The sequence below is a fragment of the Penicillium canescens genome, assembly GCF_028828765.1.
Source record: "Penicillium canescens strain IBT 15451 chromosome Unknown utg000006l_segment0_segment0, whole genome shotgun sequence".
Lineage (NCBI taxonomy): Eukaryota > Fungi > Ascomycota > Eurotiomycetes > Eurotiales > Aspergillaceae > Penicillium > Penicillium canescens.
This window is the reverse complement of record NW_026703968.1, coordinates 3,303,247-3,324,056: the sequence shown is the minus strand read 5'-3', so window position 1 is coordinate 3,324,056 and position 20,810 is coordinate 3,303,247. Positions and strand designations below refer to the sequence as shown.

The window sequence follows — 20,810 nt, the reverse complement described above, 5'->3', positions numbered from 1 at the left end:
CTGAATAGTCTAACATGAAAAATAAGTGAAAACCCGAGCCTCGGCCTGCTAAGTTCACAAACCACATGTTTTGTGTTCCCAGACGACTACTTTGTACTTGGAATATCCAAGATTTATCTGGATTTTTTGAATATTAGCTGGATATCTGCGGCTGAAAATAACCTGTGGATATCCTGAAAGGGAAACATCCACTTTGAACCCACTTCCGAAACAGCCGATACTGCTAGCCTCGGAACAAATGTAACTTCTGCTGATCTATAAGCTTTGGTAGCCCAAAGTGGAGACAAGTCTTGTAAATGCTAAACCAGCATACGGAGTAGACCACCATGTAATGCTAAGTTACAGAGTCCATGTAAACATGACCCGCCTTCTAAGCGAGTTGTCTCGGGATACGGAGTACATAGTCTCATTTCCCCTGTGCACAAAAGAGGAGTCCTTTGGTATACCGACCACGGGGCCTGCGATTTCTCATTTTCTCTCATCAAGGATAGGAGGATCAGAATGCGCTATTTTCCCGTAACAGCGTTTCTGCTGTTGTCGTCCTTCGGGGCTTCCGTCTCGGGGCTACACGGGCATCATAGACATGAGGCTCTGCATCATCGGTCCGAAAATGCACCAGTATCCAAAGCAAAGCCTATTCACCTTCGCCGTGATGATTCCTCTGATCAAGAACATACATGTTCTTCACATAGAGAATGTGATAACGGAGCCTGCTGCGGCCAAAACAACGTCTGCGGCTTTGGCCCGGTATATTGCGGCGATGGCTGTCGGTCTAACTGTGATGCCAAAGCAGAGTGTGGTCAATATGCGAAGGTCAACGGTACTACTTGTCCATTGAACGTTTGCTGCAGGTATGAAAACTACATCCGCTGTCTTTTGTCTCATACTCACTTCTTGTGCCAGTGAATTTGGGTTTTGTGGTACGAATTATCTAATAAACGTTTTATTACTGTTTATCACAGCCCACTAATGTGACCAAAATAGGAACCACCGCGGAGTTTTGCGGCGAAGGTAGACTAGCTATTCCTTGATGGATCGGATGAGATCTCTAACTTTTCAAGGTTGTCAATCCAATTGTGGGAAGGTCGATCGACCTGCCTCTGGGGTCAAAGACGTGCGTCAGAATGTGATTGGATATTATGAAATGTGGAAGGCAGACAGTGGAGGAGGTTGTGGTGATTCCGGAATCATGCTTCCAGAGATGATTCCCGTCGAAAACCTCAACCAGTTGAACATCGCCTTTCTCTACATAGACCCAAAGGACTTCACTATTGCAGACATGGAGCACGTTCCTGACTTATTATATACCCGTCTCGCCGACACAAAGACCAGGAATCCCGATCTCAAGGTTTGGATCAGCTTGGGAGGCTGGGCCTTCAACGACCCCGATCAGTATCCCCATCTGTTTTCCGATATCGCTGCTTCCACGGCGAAGACAAAGATGCTTGCCAAGGGGCTACTTGAGTTCATGAACAATTATGGCTTCGACGGTGTTGATTTCGACTGGGAGTACCCCAGTGCGGACGATCGCGGTGGCGATCCGAAGGACAAAAGTAACTACCCTTTGATGCTCCAGAGAATCAAGAGATTCTTCTCGGTCCATGGCGGTGGTAAGAACTTTGGAATCTCCATTACGGTCCCCACATCCTATTGGTATCTGCGGTGAGTGTCTCATATCCACCATATATTGCTCACAGGAGCTAACGCATCATCAGATGGTTTGACCTCAAAGCCCTAGAGGAACACCTTGATTCATTCAACTTGATGTCTTATGATCTTCACGGAACTTGGGATGGCGACAATCCTATTGGCAGCCATGTTTACTCTCACACAAACCTCACCGAGATCAACCTGTCCTTGGATCTCTTTTGGCGCAACGATGTCACACCGAGCAAGATTAATCTTGGTCTTGCTGTGAGTTTACCAATTCAAATCTTCAAAAGGTGGATCCGGCTGATTGAATAGTTCTATGGTCGAACATTTGAGTTGGAGAGTTCAATCTGCAATAAACCAGGATGCGACTTTAAGGGCCCGGGCCCGAAGGGAGAGTGCACTCATACTGAAGGCATCCTGTCCTACACGGAAATTCTGATGGAAATGGACAATGCAGGCTTGTCTGTTGGATCCGGAGTCACTTACGACGAAAAAGCTGCAGTCTACTATTTCAACTATGGTGATAAAGGTAATAACTGGCTATCCTTTGATGACTCTGTGACATTCCAGAGAAAGATCGATCTCGCAAATGACCGCGGCCTTGGTGGTATCTTTGTTTGGGCTTTGGATCAAGACGATGACAACATGCACGCTCTCAAGGCAGTGCTGGGCAAAAATATTGTTTCTACGCCCTTGACACAAGATGGATATGGTGCATTTGATCTTAACAAGTGCTATGTGACTGATTGTGGCAAGAAATGCAAGTCCGGGGACACGACGATGACCCATCTTAATCAGAAGAATAACAAGGGATGTGCCGAGGACAGCGACGACGAACACACATGGGCTGGCAAAAGTCATACTCAGCGTTCCTGTTTGTTCTACCGATTCCTAAATATGCCGAAGGACTTGCTGACAGAAGTATCACGCAGTCTGTTGTCCTGCTCCTACAGCACCTGACTCGTCTACGTGCCACTGGAGAGGAGAAATTGACAACGGCGGCATTTGCACCTCAAGCTGCGAGCCCGGAGAGGTTACAATGGTTCTCGATGACAGTGGAGACGGTGACTTCCAAAAAGGATTCTTCTGTGACTGTGGAGGCAAGAAAGCTTGTGGGTTCCCTTCCAAGATGAAGCTATATTTTGATCCTGACGCTTCTCAGATTGTTGCCCCGCAACAAATGGACAAAAAGCGATACAAAACTGCAAGCTCGCGGATGAAGGAAAAGATTGTCCAAGTAATAGACCCCAAGAGCTCACGTGGGTTGCGAGTACCCTCCAGTATGGTACTTCTCTCTCAGGTACAGAACAGAAGCTGTGTTGCCCTGACAAACCCGTGAGTTGTGAAACCGCAGTGGATGTGATATGAATAATTTTTTTCTGACACCGCTCTAGAAATATAGCAACTGTGGATGGCATGGAGAGGCCCTGACCTGCCACAACAATGCGTGTCCAACGGTAAGCTGATATCATTCTGCTAAGTCGCTGATTTCCTAACATGTCTTTAGGGCCAAATTGAGCTGACTAGATGGGCCGGACTTCACGCAAAGGATGGAGCAGACAAGGACAAAACTCCCTTCATAGGATGTGCAAACGGAGATAAAGCATCCTTCTGTTGTGATCCTCCTGTCCATGGTGGCTCACCGTTCATTCCCGTGCCATTGGAAAATCTGTTCCCTGGTGGCAAGGACTTTAGTAGTGACCTAGACGTCGATTTCAGTGAAGTCATTCAAAACAGTCCGGATGAAGTCGGTGCAGACGAAGAAGGGGAGGGGACTGATCCTAACAAGAGCAGCTTCTCTTGGATGGTCATGGTTGGTGAACCGGAAGATGTTCAGAGTTTCTCCAAGAGAGACGGGTCGCATCTCCAGCTGTTTGATTGCCCGAACACCCATGTAGACGACTTCACTACACAGCATGCAAAGGCTGTCTGCCTTGATGATTCCTCGGACAGCAACTGTGAGCATATCCTCAAAGGAGGCGTGGAAGGAACTGTCGTTCGTCTTCCTAGTCACTGCGGGCCCGATGAATGGGTGCGTGCTGTGAGCTTTGAAAGGTCGCACAGCGGCTCTATACCCGAGCACCTTTCCAAGCGCGCTGGTGCTGGAGCAGCAATTTACGACTTCCACTACGACTACAATTTTGACTTGCTTCGGCGGGATGGAGAAGAAATTCACTTCCGAGCGGATATGTCCACGCATCCAGGTAGCTTCCTATTGCTCAAGCTTCTCGTTCAATCTGCTAACTGTATGAAGGATACTGGAAGAGTCTGGTAGCCGATCCTCATGACTCACCCTCGAAACGTGACGCCAGCAATTGGAGGCATTACGATCGCCGCTGGTGGGCCGAAAAGGACCCGCACTCCTGGTTGAAAAAGTTCCAGAATCTGCTCAAGACAGACAAGGATGGCAAGGAAAAGGTTGGCTTGAAAAAGCACTATGAGTACAACGAGTGTCTGCTTGGTGCATCTGCCAGCTGTGGAAACGCCAATGCCACCGTTAAAGCGAACGTGTTCGGAACACTTGACACGACCATGGACATGGGCATGTCTCTCATCGGCACATTGAAGAACTTTGGATTCACGGAGGCATTTACATTCTTCAATCAAGAGGATTTCAATGCCACGATGGGAGTCGACTTTGAAGCTTGGGCGAAGATGCATTTCTCAAGCGGCTACGTGCCACTTGGCAGCTTTGACAGCTTTGGTGCAAACTATTTCATCAAAGGTATCTTCAAGGTCAATCCTTACTTCGAACTCGAGGCTCGGGTTCAGGCTGATGTAGGGATCTCTGCCGATGCCCAGGTCGGTATCAGTCTCTATCACCCAAGATACTGGTACTTCCTGCCAGACACGTTGGCCGATATGCCCGTTGAATCCGGTAGTTTTGACACAGATTCCAAGATGGGGCCCGTCGGTACCGTTGGCGAGATCAAGGCTAACGCCGGTGGAAATATTGCGTTCTCCGTCAAACCAAGCATTGGAGTCGACATTGGTCTTTACATCCCAAAGAAGGGAGACCTGGCAAGTACCAACATCAAGTTGTCAACAACGGCCGATTTCGACTTTGGTGTTGCCGGTAAGTTGCTTTTTTCTTCCCAATTTGTTTTTTTGGAAGAATTCGATTACCTAACATCATGTCCAGCAACTGCCGGTACATCTTGCGCAGGCATAGATCTGACATTGAAGGCAGAGGTTGAAGCCGAGCTGAGTGTTAAGAGTGGCATTGAAGCGTGGGGCAAGAATGAGTATACCTTCAACTCCCCTACGATGAGACAGGTCTATCATGATTGTATCCCATTCTCCTCGCTGGCGGGACGATCGGAGCATGCTGGCTTTATGACATTGCCCAATTCCACCAAGTTGGAGAGCCGCGCATTGGATGCACCGAAGGAATCCAAACGCCAGTGCGCATGGTCAACCTCACACATTTCATGCCCAGGGCGCGATGATTCGTCTGATGACCCGGATCCTGACTGTGATATGTCGTCTTTGCAAACCAAAATGCTGTACAAACGGAGTGAAAAAGAACCAATGGACTATTGCAAGCAGGACACCAGGAAAGATGCCACACAATACGAGGGCTTCACAACCAATGGGTTACAAATCAACTTTCCAACTTTCCCATCCTCCGGGGACTTGGTTAGAAAATTCGGCGCGTCCAATGTCGTGTCATATGATGGGATCAAACCTGATGACTGCAACAACTTCGACTTTGGAATCGTCACCACTCCCAAAGAGCCAGGGAAAAGCAAGCCACGATACGATGGTAAGTCCTGCCAATCTGTTAATTATGTTTTGGAATAGCCAGATTCTCACCCATCTCTCAGCCGAGCACGTTCTTGAAGCCCAGGTGGTATGTATTGCTTGATCTTGCCTCCGACATTCACGCCGTTTCCATCCAAACTAACCCATCATAGCTTCCTCAATTCTTCAGATATATGACGATCAAGCGATCCAATGTTCTTTCTGATGATAGTGACTCTGATGACGACGGTGATACCGAAATGGGCGAGGCCGACGACGACGGTGATGTCGAGATGGGTGATGCCGATAGCGACTCTAACTCCAATCCATATGCACTCGAGTTTAATGACCCCCGCCAGGGATATTCGGGAGTCATCAATATGTGTGATTACATGAAGGTTTGGTGGGCGAAGAACGATGATGATAAGAAGGCCTGGAGTGCCCACAAATTTGTTGCCTCGGCTTATCCTGGGAAAGATGGAAGGAAGTGGATAAATTCTGAAGAGTTTGTAGGTTTCTCAACCTTGGATTGCTTGAGAATCCTGGCTGACATGCGAAATCTACCCAGGTGCTTCTTCCTGCATACATCAACTCTGCAGTGAAAGCAAATGTAAGTTTCTAACACATTCCATTGTTCCCATTGGCAGCATTCAACTGACGAGTTGAAGTACTTTGGAGGAAACGAGGAAACCCACAAAGCAAGTTTGAATAGGATCATTAAGAAGGCTGAAGACAAAAAGCAGCCTGACTGGGGTTCAGCATTGAAATATGTCAAGGCCCATATTTACTTCTACAAGTAGGTGCTGATCCTGATCCCAGGAGTTATATCAAGAGGATACTGATAAAGCAGATACCTTGGAACTCCCGAAGTCCAAAAGATTCTGGTAAAGCAAGTCAATCGGGTTGCCCATAACATGTACGAGTTCCATCCACACGACACCGGTCACACAAGGCCGAATACTAACTTCAGCTGGCAGGGAGCAAGCGGAGGACACTCTCTTACAACAGAACGTGAGACTTCAACTTCGGAAAGAGTACGAAGACAAACCGCTAATTATCTTCAGATCGGTGGGATCCAGGGATATGTGGATCCAAAAGCCCCTTACCGAGGACAGGACTTTGCAGATGAATGGCGCGCCTATATCAAGGATCGACACGCGGTCGTGGAGCAAAAGAGTCGAAAGTTCGTTAAGGAGTGGGCTTCAACACTGCGTAGTTGGAATTCGGCATCAGGCACTCAAAACGCAAAGGGCATCCAGTCGAACAAAGATATTGTGGAGATGTTTGAGAACATGGAAAAAGCAGTCAACAGCCTTCCGCCATGGAGCATCAACTGGGATTTGAAAGACTCGAAGGGAGTCCCATCATGTAAATTATATACAGAGAGAATTGCGTGGCTGCCGGCGTCCGGAGTGCGCTGTATTCTTTGAATAACAGTTGATTTTATACATACATCCATTCTTCCAAGGTTGTTGAATATCAGCAGTGGTATCTAGGTATACTTGCTAGGTATTGCTCTCCTAGGTGATTGGGGTCCAGTGGTGAAAAGGGTAGGAAGGCAGTGGTGAAGTAAAGAACGTCGACCATACTCAGGCGACATAGAGGATTTTATAGAAACGCACGGTAGAAGGACGGGTAACGAATCGCTTTGGGTCATGTAGCAAAACCATGCTATCCCGCTCATCTAAAATCTGATATGGTGTAAATGGAGATGGCAATGGAATCACCACTGTTTGGCATGATGTCAAACAGAAACACTCGTGTACTTTCCGCCTAGCGTTTCTAGCTAGCTAGATGTTGGGCTAGTGTCAACGCTGCGCCTAGCTAGCCTTAGTGGGCAATGGTGAACTAACTGACTACTCATCTTATGGAGATTGCATGGGACCGTATCTATATATGGTCCGATTGCATGGCTTATGCCGCTACAATGGACCCGTAAATCGGAATAGTGAGCATAAGGGCAATACAATACCCGTGTCGATATCTCAAGTGGTCACATACATCGAGATCTTGACACTTTTTCTGTTGAACATAGGTTTATTGTTTCTGCTTCTCCTCATAGTATTCTACCACAATTCGAACCTCCCTTATTAAGAGTGGTCTACGCATACTTTTACTTCAGCACTCGACGAATAGTTCACGCTAATGCGGACAGCGTGGCACTGCCAGGTGCCTGAGGCCGCCTGAGGGTATACAGGTTATGTCTTAAGACAGTACCGTTTCTAGGATCGTTAGTGTCTTACGATACGTTCGATAGTATTGATAGAGTCGTGGCTTCTTGTAGGATATCTGTAAGCTTAGGACGGCGCGGTCCGCAGGGCGACCCCGTCGCGTAGGTGCGTGCTAAGCCGTGGTCTTTCTTAGGACAGGGACTGCCCTATGCAGTTAGAATCCCTAAGACGTCTAGATGTGACTGCGTCTCTATCTATTCTCGCATTTACACTATAGCGTTCGCACACGATGGAATGGTCATGATTAATCGTGGTATGTGCACGTGACTTTGCTGACACGGTTTGTTGGTTGGCTCTCGATGGCCCATTTGTAGGTTGCGGCTGCAGGGGCCGTAACACCTCGGAAGACCTTAGTGTCTCACTATTGAACCCGATCTAGTTTCAGATCCTTATATAAAGAAATTAGCGCCTTTTTAAATAGAACTTAGCGGGGGCACTATAGGCAATTCGTGATATTATAGCCGATTATTCCTATTAGATCTCCACTTTCGTTGAACTAGTCCGCCGCCGTCTCCTGTACAAGCTAAGACGGACTGGAATTCAAAAGATCCGTTTGTAGACAAACAAAATCTAGGCCTCTAGTTTACTTGCTTAAGTAGGAATCTAGGTTGCCATAATAGATATAGTTTGATGCCCTTTATCCAGGTCAATCAAAAACATCAATAACGCTGGACTTTGATAAAGGGCTTGCTTGGCCTCTATAGACTTCAAAATGTGGTCCTCGTCGGTGTGCTATAAAACAAAACCAATGCTACGGTAGATTGTACGATAGATATGTAAAAGGCAAACAAAAGCAAAAAACATACAACAGTAAGGATTCGCTAGTGGTCACCCACCTAACTACTAACTTACCGGCGTGTGGCTTAAGTACGGCTGAGCGGACGGGAAGCCCTGTTCTCCACACCCTATGGTCGTATGTACTTGTTCTTACTTTGTAGAGGATCATATAGGGCACTATTTTCCCCCTACCACCCAACCAGCAAAGGTCCAACCTTTGCGATCAATGTCTGGGGGTAATGGTTGATAGATAGGTGCTAAGCAAGGGAGGTAGCATCCTTGACACTTCGCATTCACTTGGATATCAACTTTGGAATATCATACGGAGGCACCGGTTCATGTATACATATATTCAACGCTTAGAAGTATGAAACAGCGGGACTGAACAGAACAAAATCGAGAACAAGACGAGAGAAAAAGAGCACTCAGCCCAAGTGCAAAAGCAAGACGTAACTTCGTCGTAGCACCAGCCACACAAGACAAAAGACAAGGAAATGAAACCAAGGATTAATTAGCAGCTCTCAAAGCCCTCAATCTCGCCCCAAGCCCATCCTCCGCCTCAGCATCAACCCCCTGCCTCTCGGGAACCTTCACCTCCTCCTTAGGAACCTGACTCTCCTCAAGATTCCGCCTCATATCAACGCCAGCATCATCAGCAAGCTGCTCCATAAGCCGATCAACCTCCGTCTCCCCCTCAGCTCCATACTCCTGCATACTAACACCTTGCGCAACATCCTCAATAGCAGAACTAGCAATCTTGAAATCCTCACTGCGCGCCAGGAAATTATTCGCATGCCCGACCAGCTGTTCAAGGTTAACACTGCGCGACGCAGCGTCCAGACCACGCGATGCAAGCGCCAACGTGCGTGATGTGTCGCGCGTGCTTTGGGCGGCTTTTAGTTCGTTGATTATTACGTCTGCGCGGGCCGCTTCGGATTTTAGTGTTACTTGACGGCGTTTTTCGCGGATTGCTGATGCGGCGTGGATTCGGGCGATTTGGAATTCATGGTTTTTCATCGCTTTGTCTGCTTTTGCTTTTTCGGATTTGTAGGTTGATTCGGCGCGGATGGCTTCTTTTTTTAAGCGGTTTGAGTGGAGCTATTTTAGTGTTAGTATTTGATTTGAGGTTGATGAGGCTGTTTGCGGTGTTTCGGGGTGGTTGTGTATGTTCGTTGTTGGGTGGAGGGAGTGCGGGGAGTGGGAGTGGGATCGGAGTGCCCAGGTGGGACGGAGGTTGCTTACCTTGACATTTGTGCGGGCTTCGAAGATGGGGTCTTTGCGAACCATGATGGCGGTTGGATTGGATGTATGAGAGAGAGAGAGAGAAGGATGGAGTTGGAGATATGAAAGAGGGTTGGAGATAGCGCGTGGCAAACGTCACTGACCGCATTCAGTGCATTTTTAGCGTCGGTTTATTTTGGTCGCAGACCAGTCTACATCGGTCGAATTGCCGGTTTACTCGATTGAGATGTAGAGTCCATTCAGTGTAGAATAAGTTGTTTATAGGTTAGGCAGCAGGTTGCTTCGGCCATCACGGCTATACCTTGTCAGCACCAGATCAGTCTACAAGATTTAAGTAAAAAAAGTAGGCAAAGTGAGCCAGTCAAATTTGCTAAAAACTAGTATACAGCCAAAAACCCTCAGCGTTTGCTCAGCAGAGATAATCTGCGAGAACTCCTGGAACTCCGTGAAACTCGATGCTTTCCGTTAATACGTCGCCGACCGGATTTCAAAGTACTACCCTGTTGCGACAGACCGAGACTATCGATTGCCCAGGCCATGGTCAACAACAACTCCCAACTCGGTCGAGCCTCCGGGGCGCCAGCCGACCAGGTCGGGGAGAAATGCTCACTAACCGCTAGCTGCAATGCTCTGCCCGTCGCATCGCGAAGTGGACGCGCCAAGGCTGGGCTGCAAGCAAGTAGTCTGGTGAGCAGTCTCATCCGAAACACCGGACGACTGGACGCCTTCGAGGACGACAGACTCGGGGTCGAAATCAACCATAGAATCAAAGGGAAATGCTGATAGATCTCCGCCGTCGAGAACATCAAAGGCAAACCCGTCTTCAGGGAAAGAAGAATTTGGCTCAGCGGGTGAATCACCGTTGAACAGGCGGCGGAAGTCATCGTCAGAAAGAGGAGCTGCAACGTCATTTGCAGTTGAAGGTTCTTCGGAAAGGTCGAAGAGAGGGAGGGCGCTTCCAGCTCCTTCGAGACCTCCGACGGACACTGCAGGTCACACAACACCGCTGCAGGATGTTGTGTCGCGTCGGAGGCTTCAGCCAGAGTGGAAGGCTTGAGGGTGGGGGAGTAGTCGGTCACAGAGGGGGTGGGGAAGGGGATTCGTTCCATGGGGAGTTCGTCGCCTTCCTGCTTGAAGAGGGTGGGCGTGAGGGTGGGAGATTCGATGGCGGGAGAGCTGGCTTTGGGAGTGGCGCTACGAGATCCGCGGACCTCAGCGGAGAGTTGAGCCACCTGTTGACTGAGGCGGTTGTTCTCGGTCTCCATCTGTGATAGCCGCTGAATAAGGAACTGATTCTGTTGTTCCATGCGGATCTTCTCGGTCTCGAGCTTCTCCATCTCCAGTCTCTTGCGTTCGCGTGATGTTTGAGCGGCCGCGCGGTTCCGGAGGACCCGTTCTATCCGACGCTGCTCTTTCTCATCATCTGTCTTAGCGCGTTTGCTGGTTCTGTTAGTGATGATTCGCGAGTGGGCGAATGGAGGGCACACATACCGAGGAGGGAGATTTGTCTTTGGGGTTGGGAGTTCTTGTCCCCAAGACTTTCTCTTCTTTGCTGGCTTCTTCTCGTCCTCTTCCTCCTTGATGTCATCCTCTGGCTCTGGCGAGTCCAGTGATGTATCTGCGGGGGAGATTGTGTACATTTCGGGATCAGGAGATGTTGGCAAAGTGTCCAACGGGTTGATAGTGTCGGCCATGATATTGGATACCGGTGCCGGATGCGAGGTTGTGTTCAGATGAAGACACTTGAGGGGTAAGATGAGATTAACCTAGTCAAGGCCACGCTGTCATCACGGCACCGGAGATCCAGACTCCGGGGAAATTGAGTCAGAGGTGAGTCAGCAAGAAGAGAGAGAATGGAAAGGACAACTGTCTGTTTGCAGAAGGTGGAAGAGTGGCAGAGTGGCAGACTTAAGTAGAGGCCAGCGTGGTCTGAAGGGGGGGACAAAGGGGACTGCAGGTACAAGGTGGCGCATACATTACACTATGATAGGGGAAGTACCCATTTGGTGTAAATTACGCATCATTTCCCCCTGCGCCCCTGCATTCCATGGTTCCGGCTGAATTCCAGCCAATCACATTGTCACACCCGAAACATTCGCCTTCTCCTTACTACATGGCATACGTACCCGTACGGCCATACTCAGCCCCTGTTACTATCTATAGAGGCCAGGCCCCCCAATATACGAGTGCCCCCAAGGTGTTGGCTCTATGGCCCCTATGTAGTAGCCCCCATATGCATTACATTGGGGTCCAATACTTTGTACAACTGTAAAATCAATGACTCGGCAAATAAACACATCCAATCGACTCATCAGAGCCCCCCTCTATAGTACAATAGTAACTTTATACATCAACGTCCCACAGACGAAAATGCAACGATACCCCCGATATCACATCAGCCCCCTCTAACTTACATGTGCAGCACACTACGGACTCCGTCCTCCGTACCCGCAGTCTCACAGTCTCGAACAGCCCCTAAGTGGGCCCAATCCAGCTGAAGCGAGGCGATCACGGAGAATGTCCCATGCCAAAACCAATCAGTAGCCTGAGCACGCCAATCTAATTCTCCGCCCCTGAGTTGGAATGTCCATTGTTCATTGAAAATTGCAACGGTACTGTACACGGACTATGCAGGGGCTGATCGGATTGGTGGAAATGGAGTGGGCGCCCTATATCTCTGGGATTACATCGAATTGTCTGGAACGTTGCGGAAGGTGTGGAGGGGAGGGGAAGGGGAAGGGGCTGAAACGACCTGGAGGTTATTGTGGTATTGCGCCCCTCTGCTCGTCTCAGATTGGAATAGGAGTCACTCCTATTCTATTGAATGTGTATGTGCATGTGTGTGCATGTGTATAGACATTGAACTAGTGGGTTAACGTTATTTCTTTTGATGATACATGTATACTTGAAGCAGTAGTCTATTTCGTAGTGCTACTAGTATATTCAGAGAATCGAGTCCTTCATAGTTCGGCTTATATTCATCCCATTTTTTGGAAACCTGACACCAGGGGAATTATATGCAGACCATCCGTGGCAAAAAGAGAAAAGAAAACAGTAAAAGATGAAACGCCATCCCATAGAAACAGTGCTCATGGCCAAATCGTAAGCGAATACATGCAGGGCTTGGTGAAAAATCCGTCGATCGATCTACATCTACATGGTAACATCCATCGTATCGTCGCCGGCATCGAGAGCATTCTGCATCTCAGGATCAGGAACGACAACACCACGTCCTCGGCCAGCAAGCAATTCACGCCTGACCTCGGGTCCGATGTCCTTGTGCCCACGGACGAGCAGCAGATCGAGAAGAGCCTCACGCTGATCCTCGGTGATGTCGTTACGGTAACGCTGGGCGAAGACCAGCAGAGACTGGTGCCACAGCACGGGTAGCTTGTAGCCCTTGGAGTTAAGGCCGTTGGGTCCGTCATTCATGGCTTCGGAAGGGTCGACTGCGCGGAAACGCATGAAGTGGAAGACCACCGCGTCGATGACCTTGTATGGCAGTGCGTACTTCTTCTCCAGGAAGACTCGGATGAACATGTTGACGGCGCCGGTGCTTTCGAGCGATGTCATTGACTGCTCCGCAGCGAGGTCGCACATGCGCAGCAGAGCCGCTGCGGAGTGTAGCACTGGGACGGAGACGCGGGCAATCACTGATGAGACAATGTGGGCTTCGCGCAGGGTGCAGGTGCCGCTTGCGACGAGGGGGAAGAGGAGTCCTTTGAAGAAGCAGGCGGGCTTGTACAGCGCCTTGCGCAGAGCGTTGTAGGTGTGGACGTTCAACTTGCGGGTTTCGTGGATCTCGGAGCGGGTGCGCTCCAGGAGGACCATGTTGATGAACTCTTGGGCTACGTGCGGCTTGGAGGAGATGAAGATTCTGGTTCCGGCGTAGACGGCATTGCCGGTCCAATCTGCGGGTTCGGTGATCTCCAGGAGGGTTTGCCAGTTGGGTACTGAGGGGAGGATCTTGAAGGGCTTGGGGAGAGGGCCAGACTTGTAGCGACGAAGAATCATGGCGACCCTAAACAGTATTAGCTTGAATTATTTGATGGGACCTGGAATACATACTTCTCGTATACTTCGATGGCCTTGGCGGGGATCTGGACCGCATCCTCGGGCAATCCACCACCTTGAATGAACGGTCCACCAGTGTGCTCACCAGCTTGCTTGGCCTCGTGCTCGGCGATCTTCTCTAGAATCAAATCGGCAAGGTTTGTGGTCTGGCCACTGGCGTTGGGGTCTCTGGGGTGGAATATAGGGTCTTCCTCGTGGCCAGGCATGAACTTGTTGAACATATCTAGATCATTGGGATCGACCTCCTATGGAGATATTAGTATAAACGATATCAACTGGAAGATTGAAAGCTCTTACAACTTCCTCAACTTCGTCATCAACCCAGTCATCGGCTTCAAACTTGCCCTCGTCGTCCGAGAAAGGCTCCTCCTCTTCGAACCGAGTATCGAATTCAAATGCGCCGTTCGACTTGGCTGAGCCCTGGGCGAGCTTTTGTTCCGCAGCGTCTTCGTCGGCCAATTCCTGGCCCATCTGTAGAATGTTCCGCGACATCTTCGCATCGATGTATCCCTGTCCATTTTCGCCATCCTCGTCGTTTCCGGCCTTGCCCTTGCCCTTCTTGCTGCTCTGTGTCCGAAGGTGCCCCGCGGAACTAATATCTTCGGCGAGAGGGTTGTGTCTGCGAGCCGCAGCAGCGGCTCGGGAAGTTCCTGCCTTGGGCATGGTGAATGTGTTTTCTAGTGACTGATATGTCCCAAAAGATAGAGTGAAAGCAGCGCCTAGAAACCTCGCATCAAAGCCCACATCGGAAATTGTGTGGTCATATTTTTTTTTTTGCCAGGCGGTGCCCCCCAATCAATTCACCGCCTGTGTCCACACCGCCCCGAACCTCCGACACTTTTCTGCCCGGTTGTCTTTGACCGCCCTTCCACTCAAGGAGATCGGATCATCGCGCATGATTGAGATCAGCTGAAGGTACACTGCTGTCTCTGTTTGCTGCGTACCAAGCAGACTCGTTTGGTTCCGGGATAGCTTGTGATTTCAATTGAGAAGCTCTGAGGGCGCAGGTCTCCTATATATTTCCGCGTGTACGCGCCTCGCGAACAGTTTGTTGGCGACAGCATATTGATACCATCTCGATTTATCAGATTGGGTAAGATCACATGAGGATTCTACTTCTTAAAATGTGCTTGAAACTGTATTCAAGGCTCTGAATCCCCTCGAATTGGTCTTTATCCCATTCACTAACTCTATTCTGACCCCAGATGCCAACGTCCTACTTTGAATTACCGTTTGCCAGAAGCAATATATCAGCAGGACCCCACAGTCTTTATCCTTCTCCAAACTAGGTATAGATACCTCTCTTCACCATGGCATCCGGCCAAGCTCCTGGGTCTTCTGCTCCCTCGTCAAACATCAACTCCCCCAATCTACCTCCCAATGGCGGACCATTGCTCAACGCGCAATTCTCGGACTTAAACCCAAGATCATCTCCAGCCCCCGGCAGTGTCGCATCTGTCCAAGGTGACGGCCGAGCAAAGCGCAACAAACGGGACAGTCGCAAGAAACGTGAAGCCAAGGGCCTGGACACTGAGAATGCTCCTCCTACCAAGAAACGCGCCACGGCTGCACAAAGCACTGCCCTCCCCAGTTCAAAACTGCGTATCCTCCGACCTTTGCTTCTCGCCGAGCCAAATGCCACAGACAGGTACCCGCCACAGCCTCGCCAGCTCAACCACGTGAGCAAGAAGACCTCCGACGTACTGGGCCAGAGCTGGGATTTCTACGAAGTCGTGGACAAACTCACCAACAAGAATGGTTTCCGCTACAGCTACGCCATTGCCGACCCTGGCTTCCCCCACATCAAATATCGACAGACAGATGTCCGCCCATACCATGCCCGCTTCAGTTTCGAGGATTCACCAGCCGCCATCTCATTCTCCGAGACCGCTACTGCGGTAACCACCAGTGATGCATGGCATACAGCTCGCGCGAATGTGTGTGCCCGAGAAGGTACATACTACTACGAAGCCCGGGTAATTAGCGGGATAGTCAACGACCCCCAAAACCCACCTCAAAACGGCAGATCAACAACCTCACCGCGCGGCCACGTCCGCATCGGATTCGCACGCCGCGAAGCCGACCTAGACGTCAACGTCGGAGTCGACTGCTACGGCTACGGCATCCGCGACGTAAACGGCGAAGTAGTCAACCGCATGCGCTGCGAATTCTTCTTCCCAAAAGGCGAAGCCATCAACGAAGGCGACGTAATCGGCATGCTAATCACGCTACCACCTCTATCCCTACACAAGAAAATAGTCGAAGGAACATACGACCCAGCGACGGACAACCAACGCTCACACCCACCCACAGCAACGAACATCATCCGCGACCGAATCCCCTTCCACTACAAATCCGACTTCTGCTGGCAACAATCAAACGTCTTCTCGACAAAACACCTCCGCGACTATGCCTTCAACCTAAAAGAAACACCCACCTTCGGCCGTCCATCCCCCACAAACGCCGAAGACCCAACCCTCCGCACGCTCCCAGGATCCAGCATCACAATCTTCAAAAACGGCAAGGAAATGGGGACCCCCTTCAAAGAACTCTACGCCTTCCTCCCACCAGCTAGCCGCCTCGCAAATGGCACAAACAACCTCGGCATCGGCGAGCGCGAGAACGCCGACGATGGCATGATAGGCTACTACCCGGCCGTGAGCTGCTACGGCGGCGGCGCAGTGGAATGTCGATTCGAGGGGCCGTGGTGGGTAGGTCCACCATCAACCACAGAATCCGGAGCCCCCGTCCGGCCCATGGGCGAACGCTTCAATGATCAAATCGTCGAAGACGTCCTGGCTGATATCGTCGACGAGGTCGAAGCTATGTTTACCTGGGGTGGGATTGATGGCGATGTTATTGGGAATAATAATCCCGCTGGAGATGGGGGCTTGAAGAAGGCTCGGCTTCTGGAGCTGTGGGTGGTGCGGAGGTTTTGAAGGGTGGTGTTGGTGCTGCCATTGATTCTGTTTCTGCTAATACCCCTGGTACAGCTGGTGCGTCGGACTCCGCGGCTAATAGTAACCGCGAGACGCCGATTGCTGCGGATGGTGTTGGTGGTGTTGGTGAGGATGGCGTTAGTGTTGGGACGGCTGGGACGCCTTTGGCGGTGGAGATTACGGGCGATGGGGACGGGGATGGGGATGTTGATATGACTTGATGGTTTGAAGAGGAGAGGAGAAGTGACGAGTATTGTATGGCATAATTCGCGTCGAAGCGGGCTTGGTATGAGCTTCCTAGCTCGGACCCTCTGTGCGACAGCCATTGATTTGCTTATTAGGCATGTAGGATGATATACAGGCGTTTCGGAACTGCATGATAGCATTGATACCAAATTTCAATCAGAGTCCAAAGATTTAAGCCTTTGATGGGATATAATATACAGATCTGGGAGTAATCATACAAACATGTCCTAGACGACTGTCTAGACAAAGTAACGAAAAAAGGCCGATGATCCCTCAGCACTTGAGTTGATATCATGAAGCCTCATCCAAACTCTTCCCTTCCAACATCTCTCCCACATTCATAACCAATTCGTCATCTCCATACTGGCCCACGACTTGAATGCCAGCTAACTCTGCCTCATCTCCTTGCCCGGCTACAGTAACAGGCACCGAAACCGCAGGCAAACCGGCCAGACTGGCCGGGACGGTGAATACATCCGTGACATAGGCATCAAGGGAAGCTTTCTTCTTCGGGTCTGTCAAATCTGACAGTCGCGGTGGGGAAGAGGGTGCAGTAGGACAGATCAAGACGTCGACATCAGGGTGTGTCAATGAATCATCCTGCGCATGCTGAGAAGCAGTCACATGCAACGGATGTTTAGCTGCAAAGACGGAATCGAAGTCATGTTGAACTAGGCGACGAACCCGCTGTGCTTTGATGAAGTAGTTATCGATTTCGTCGGCGCTGAGAGAAAACGTGCCTAGGACAATTCGTCTCTTTACTTCTGCTCCAAAGCCCTCGCCGCGGGTGTTGGCGTACAGGTATCCATCTGGTTTTCCGTCGCCGTCTGGACCTTCGGCGCGAGTGCCGTATCGGACTCCGTCGTATTTGGCCAGGTTTGACGACGCTTCGCCTGGTGCTAGGATATAGTATGCTGAGAGGGCGTGTCTTGTGGCGGGTAGAGAGACTGGGTGGATTGTGTGTCCTTGTTTCTGGAGGTGTGCTAGAGATAGGGTCCACGCACGTCGGACTGAGGGTGTTAGTTCGGAGACATTATATTCGATTGGTACGCCGATCCGGAGGGGTGCTGATGTTAGCCGGGAGGCGAGGCGCGGGGTCTGGTGGTATGCATTAATGCGGGAACGGGATTGAGTGGACAGATTGGTTGGGTCACGCTGGTCATGCTTGTTGAGGAGACCTATAAGAGTCTTGTTAGGGGGCCGTGGCTTGGTGCTATGTAGGAACGGAACCATACCGAAGATATCCCGTACACTAGCAGTGGTCTTGCTCAAAATGCCAACTGTGTCTAGAGAATTGGCATACGCTACCACTCCCCATCGTGAGATCATGCCGTATGACGGCTTGAAGCCCACTGTTCCAGTGTATGCAGCCGGAAGTCTGACAGAGCCTCCGGTGTCTGTACCCAGCGAGCTACATATAGTTCCAGTCAGCCAAGGTAATTTCTCGTGGTGTGCTACTACTTACGCATAGCATTGGTCGCCAGCAACTGACGCAGCACTTCCTCCAGAGCTTCCACCAGCTGAGAGGTCCTCCCCGCTTCGACCTCGACGCGGGTTCTTGACAGCACCAAAATACGAGTTGATCGAATTGGATCCCATTCCAAACTCATCCAAATTTGTCTTTCCGGCAATAATAGCACCCGCGGTCTCCAATTCGTCAACGACGGTAGCATTGAATGGGCTCGTAAATTTATCCAGAATTCCCGATGCACATGTTGTTGGCATGCTGCGTGTGCAGATATTGTCTTTGATAGATATTAAGCGGCCATCGACGGCAGATTTGGGCTTTCCTACTCACATATATCTGTCAGTGATGGTCGAGAGCACGGAGTTCAATGGGAGCTACCTGATTCCTTGCGCGCATCTGCCTCCTTCACGCGGTCCAGCCATGGCCCCGCGCGCGATAGTGGGGTTATGAAGGCATTGATTCCGTGTGCGTATTGATTAGCGACGCATCTCTCAGCTTCGCGCAATAGGGACATTTAGGCCTTTGGAGGACAGTGGTGGTGTTGAGTGGAGGATCCGCGGGAATGCGAATCTCCCTGGTTGGTCCGTGCTCTCGACTACACAGGTTTCGAGTCAAATCATGTTTGGTCATAGAAGGTAATTATATTGGAATGTGTAGTTAGAATATATGGGAAGCATCTATCTATAGTTATCCATAAATGACTGGATTTATCAAGGACCTAAGAATCTGTGACTATATTATAAATCAGAGCCTAATTCGAAATATATACTACGCATAACAATGAGACGGTGAATAGCAGGCCAGAAAAGGCCGCTTCGGGGGCCGTTTTAAGCCTCCCATTCACCGGCGACGGTCTTGGCGTCACGTGTATCTAAGGACACAGCCAATGTGACCTACTGCCACTTTCACTCTCTTTTTGGCCGTTGCATGGCGCCTAGCCCTGCAGCGACCTCACTGGAGCGCCGGCCGTTCCTGGTCCCACTCGTGATACTGCCGCTGCGAGCCCGTTCCAACCAGGGTCCGGAAAGAAGGAGACATTCTGTCTCCCCTTTCAGCATCTTTTGAGCACCTTTATTCCCTAGATTCCATAAATACCGACTGCCATGACTCCCGAATTTTCATTCTTCCCGCTCGCCAGCGATCTTCTCATCATCCAATCTGTTTCTCCGGCAGAAACTTGGTGTTTCGAGTGGATTCTATACACTCTTGATCAGTTCCCTATTCCCTGCCGGACACTGCTCCCACATCATGACTTGCCTTTCACGTCCTGATTTGTCAGACGACGAGAGCGACGCGAGCTCAGAACTGCCTGAGATCTTCTCGAACGAAGCCTCAGAAACCGATTCGGTCACCACATATTGTGATGACGAGGATGAATCGGAGTCGGAGGATGAATTTCCCATGGAAGACGAAGAGAAGCAGCTTCCACCGGAGCACTATCTCCAGGAGGCAGAGTGTCTCGATGTCTCCCAGCTTCGGCAAAAACGCTACAGCCCAAGAACCCAAGACAAACTGGATGAGACGCGGGACTATTGGGACAGGTGAGAGCGTGCCACCCCCATGGTTTCTCCAATTGCATTTGGCTAATTATTCCAGGTTTTGTGAGGGCGGAAAGCGGGACCCGGTGGAATGTTTCTTCTGGCTCTCTGACACAGAGGAGACGATCCGTTTTTTGAAAGCTCTCTTTTCCTGGCGCTGTGATCAGCGGAGGGGGAAGAACGGGCGACACACGCCGGGACTGAAGTATAAAAGCTCGCTGGAGACATTCTGGAAATGGTGGCATCTGGTCTACAAGGCTGAAGTCGGACATGGACTTAGTAAAGATACGATCGTCAAAATCGAGGATGTGAGTCTGTTGGTCCGCTAATCTGTCAGACTGGTCTGTTTATGGCTGACAGCCCATAGGTGCTTGCGATAGTTGCTACTGAGAAAAATCTATGCTTCGATCGGCGACCGAAAGCGACCATGTATATTGAAGATGTGGCCGAGTTTGCTCGAGTGGTACTGTCTACGACGGAGATGACTTTCCCTTGTGGCTGGTACCGGGTGCAGCTCCTCCTGTACTGTCAACTGGCCGCCATCACTGGCAGCCGGCCTGGAGCGCTCTTGAACCTTCGTTACCGGGACCTCATGTTGACCCTGGTACGAGATCCAAATGGCCACCTTCCTCGGCTTTTTATTTATATGAGACCGGAGTTCACAAAATCATTTCTTGGCAAGAAGGAATCGTAAGAATATTCCCCTAGCCCTCAATCCCTCGTTTATATCCATGGTTCTATTCACCTTGCCCTGTCGTTGTCCTTCCATTCCTCTTTTACCCTCCTCACAGCGATACGAGCTCGAATCAGGTCAGCTTAGCTGATTGCAATAGGAATACCTTCCCTATCCCGGAGGTCATTTTTGATCCTACGCTGGTCCTTAGCCCGCACGTTTTCT

The 20,810-nt window shown here is 50.2% G+C and overlaps 6 protein-coding genes across 6 annotated transcripts, besides 2 other annotated features; 2 read left to right on the top strand and 4 right to left on the bottom strand.

Annotated features, from left to right (window-relative positions):
* Positions 1-501: 501 nt before the first annotated feature.
* N7446_010078 (uncharacterized protein) lies at positions 502-6,764 on the top strand (the record flags this gene model as incomplete). Its single annotated transcript, XM_058518823.1, has 17 exons — positions 502-851; positions 1,045-1,662; positions 1,716-1,914; positions 1,966-2,527; positions 2,586-2,765; positions 2,816-2,988; positions 3,048-3,110; positions 3,161-3,857; positions 3,908-4,729; positions 4,796-5,419; positions 5,481-5,506; positions 5,571-5,906; positions 5,966-6,007; positions 6,066-6,193; positions 6,248-6,313; positions 6,375-6,408; positions 6,462-6,764. Coding segments are annotated over 17 exons (5,223 nt in total), but the record flags the coding sequence as incomplete, so codon positions are not given.
* A 1,615-nt stretch (positions 6,765-8,379) lies between these two features.
* Positions 8,380-8,468: a sequence feature (Protein overlapping with rRNA (N7446_010077, KAJ6054065.1) was converted to a misc_feature.).
* Positions 8,469-8,480: 12 nt separating this feature from the next.
* Positions 8,481-8,574: a sequence feature (Protein overlapping with rRNA (N7446_010077, KAJ6054065.1) was converted to a misc_feature.).
* A 338-nt stretch (positions 8,575-8,912) lies between these two features.
* N7446_010076 (putative SNF7 family protein Fti1/Did2) lies at positions 8,913-9,692 on the bottom strand (the record flags this gene model as incomplete). Its single annotated transcript, XM_058518821.1, has 2 exons — positions 8,913-9,503; positions 9,648-9,692. The coding sequence occupies 2 exons, from the start codon at positions 9,690-9,692 to the stop codon at positions 8,913-8,915; spliced, it is 636 nt and encodes a 211-aa protein (XP_058369609.1).
* Positions 9,693-10,045: 353 nt separating this feature from the next.
* Positions 10,046-11,582, bottom strand: hacA (transcription factor HAC1; the record flags this gene model as incomplete). The annotated part of the gene is made up of 2 exons (XM_058518820.1): positions 11,139-11,582; positions 10,046-11,087 (listed from the first exon to the last, which is right to left on the bottom strand). The coding sequence occupies exons 1-2, from the start codon at positions 11,339-11,341 to the stop codon at positions 10,046-10,048; spliced, it is 1,245 nt and encodes a 414-aa protein (XP_058369608.1). The 5' UTR covers positions 11,342-11,582.
* Positions 11,583-12,411: 829 nt separating this feature from the next.
* On the bottom strand, positions 12,412-14,465 carry N7446_010074 (snoRNA-binding rRNA-processing protein ENP1; the record flags this gene model as incomplete). The annotated part of the gene is made up of 3 exons (XM_058518819.1): positions 12,412-13,668; positions 13,716-13,966; positions 14,019-14,465. Coding segments are annotated over 3 exons (1,566 nt in total), but the record flags the coding sequence as incomplete, so codon positions are not given.
* A 566-nt stretch (positions 14,466-15,031) lies between these two features.
* N7446_010073 (SPRY domain-containing protein) lies at positions 15,032-16,881 on the top strand (the record flags this gene model as incomplete). Its single annotated transcript, XM_058518818.1, is given in 2 exon segments — positions 15,032-16,645; positions 16,663-16,881. The coding sequence occupies 2 exon segments, from the start codon at positions 15,032-15,034 to the stop codon at positions 16,879-16,881; spliced, it is 1,833 nt and encodes a 610-aa protein (XP_058369606.1).
* A 316-nt stretch (positions 16,882-17,197) lies between these two features.
* Positions 17,198-18,888, bottom strand: N7446_010072 (glutamyl-tRNA(Gln) amidotransferase subunit HER2; the record flags this gene model as incomplete). Its single annotated transcript, XM_058518817.1, has 4 exons — positions 17,198-18,084; positions 18,142-18,317; positions 18,372-18,696; positions 18,753-18,888. The coding sequence occupies 4 exons, from the start codon at positions 18,886-18,888 to the stop codon at positions 17,198-17,200; spliced, it is 1,524 nt and encodes a 507-aa protein (XP_058369605.1).
* Between the last annotated feature and the right edge of the window lie 1,922 nt (positions 18,889-20,810).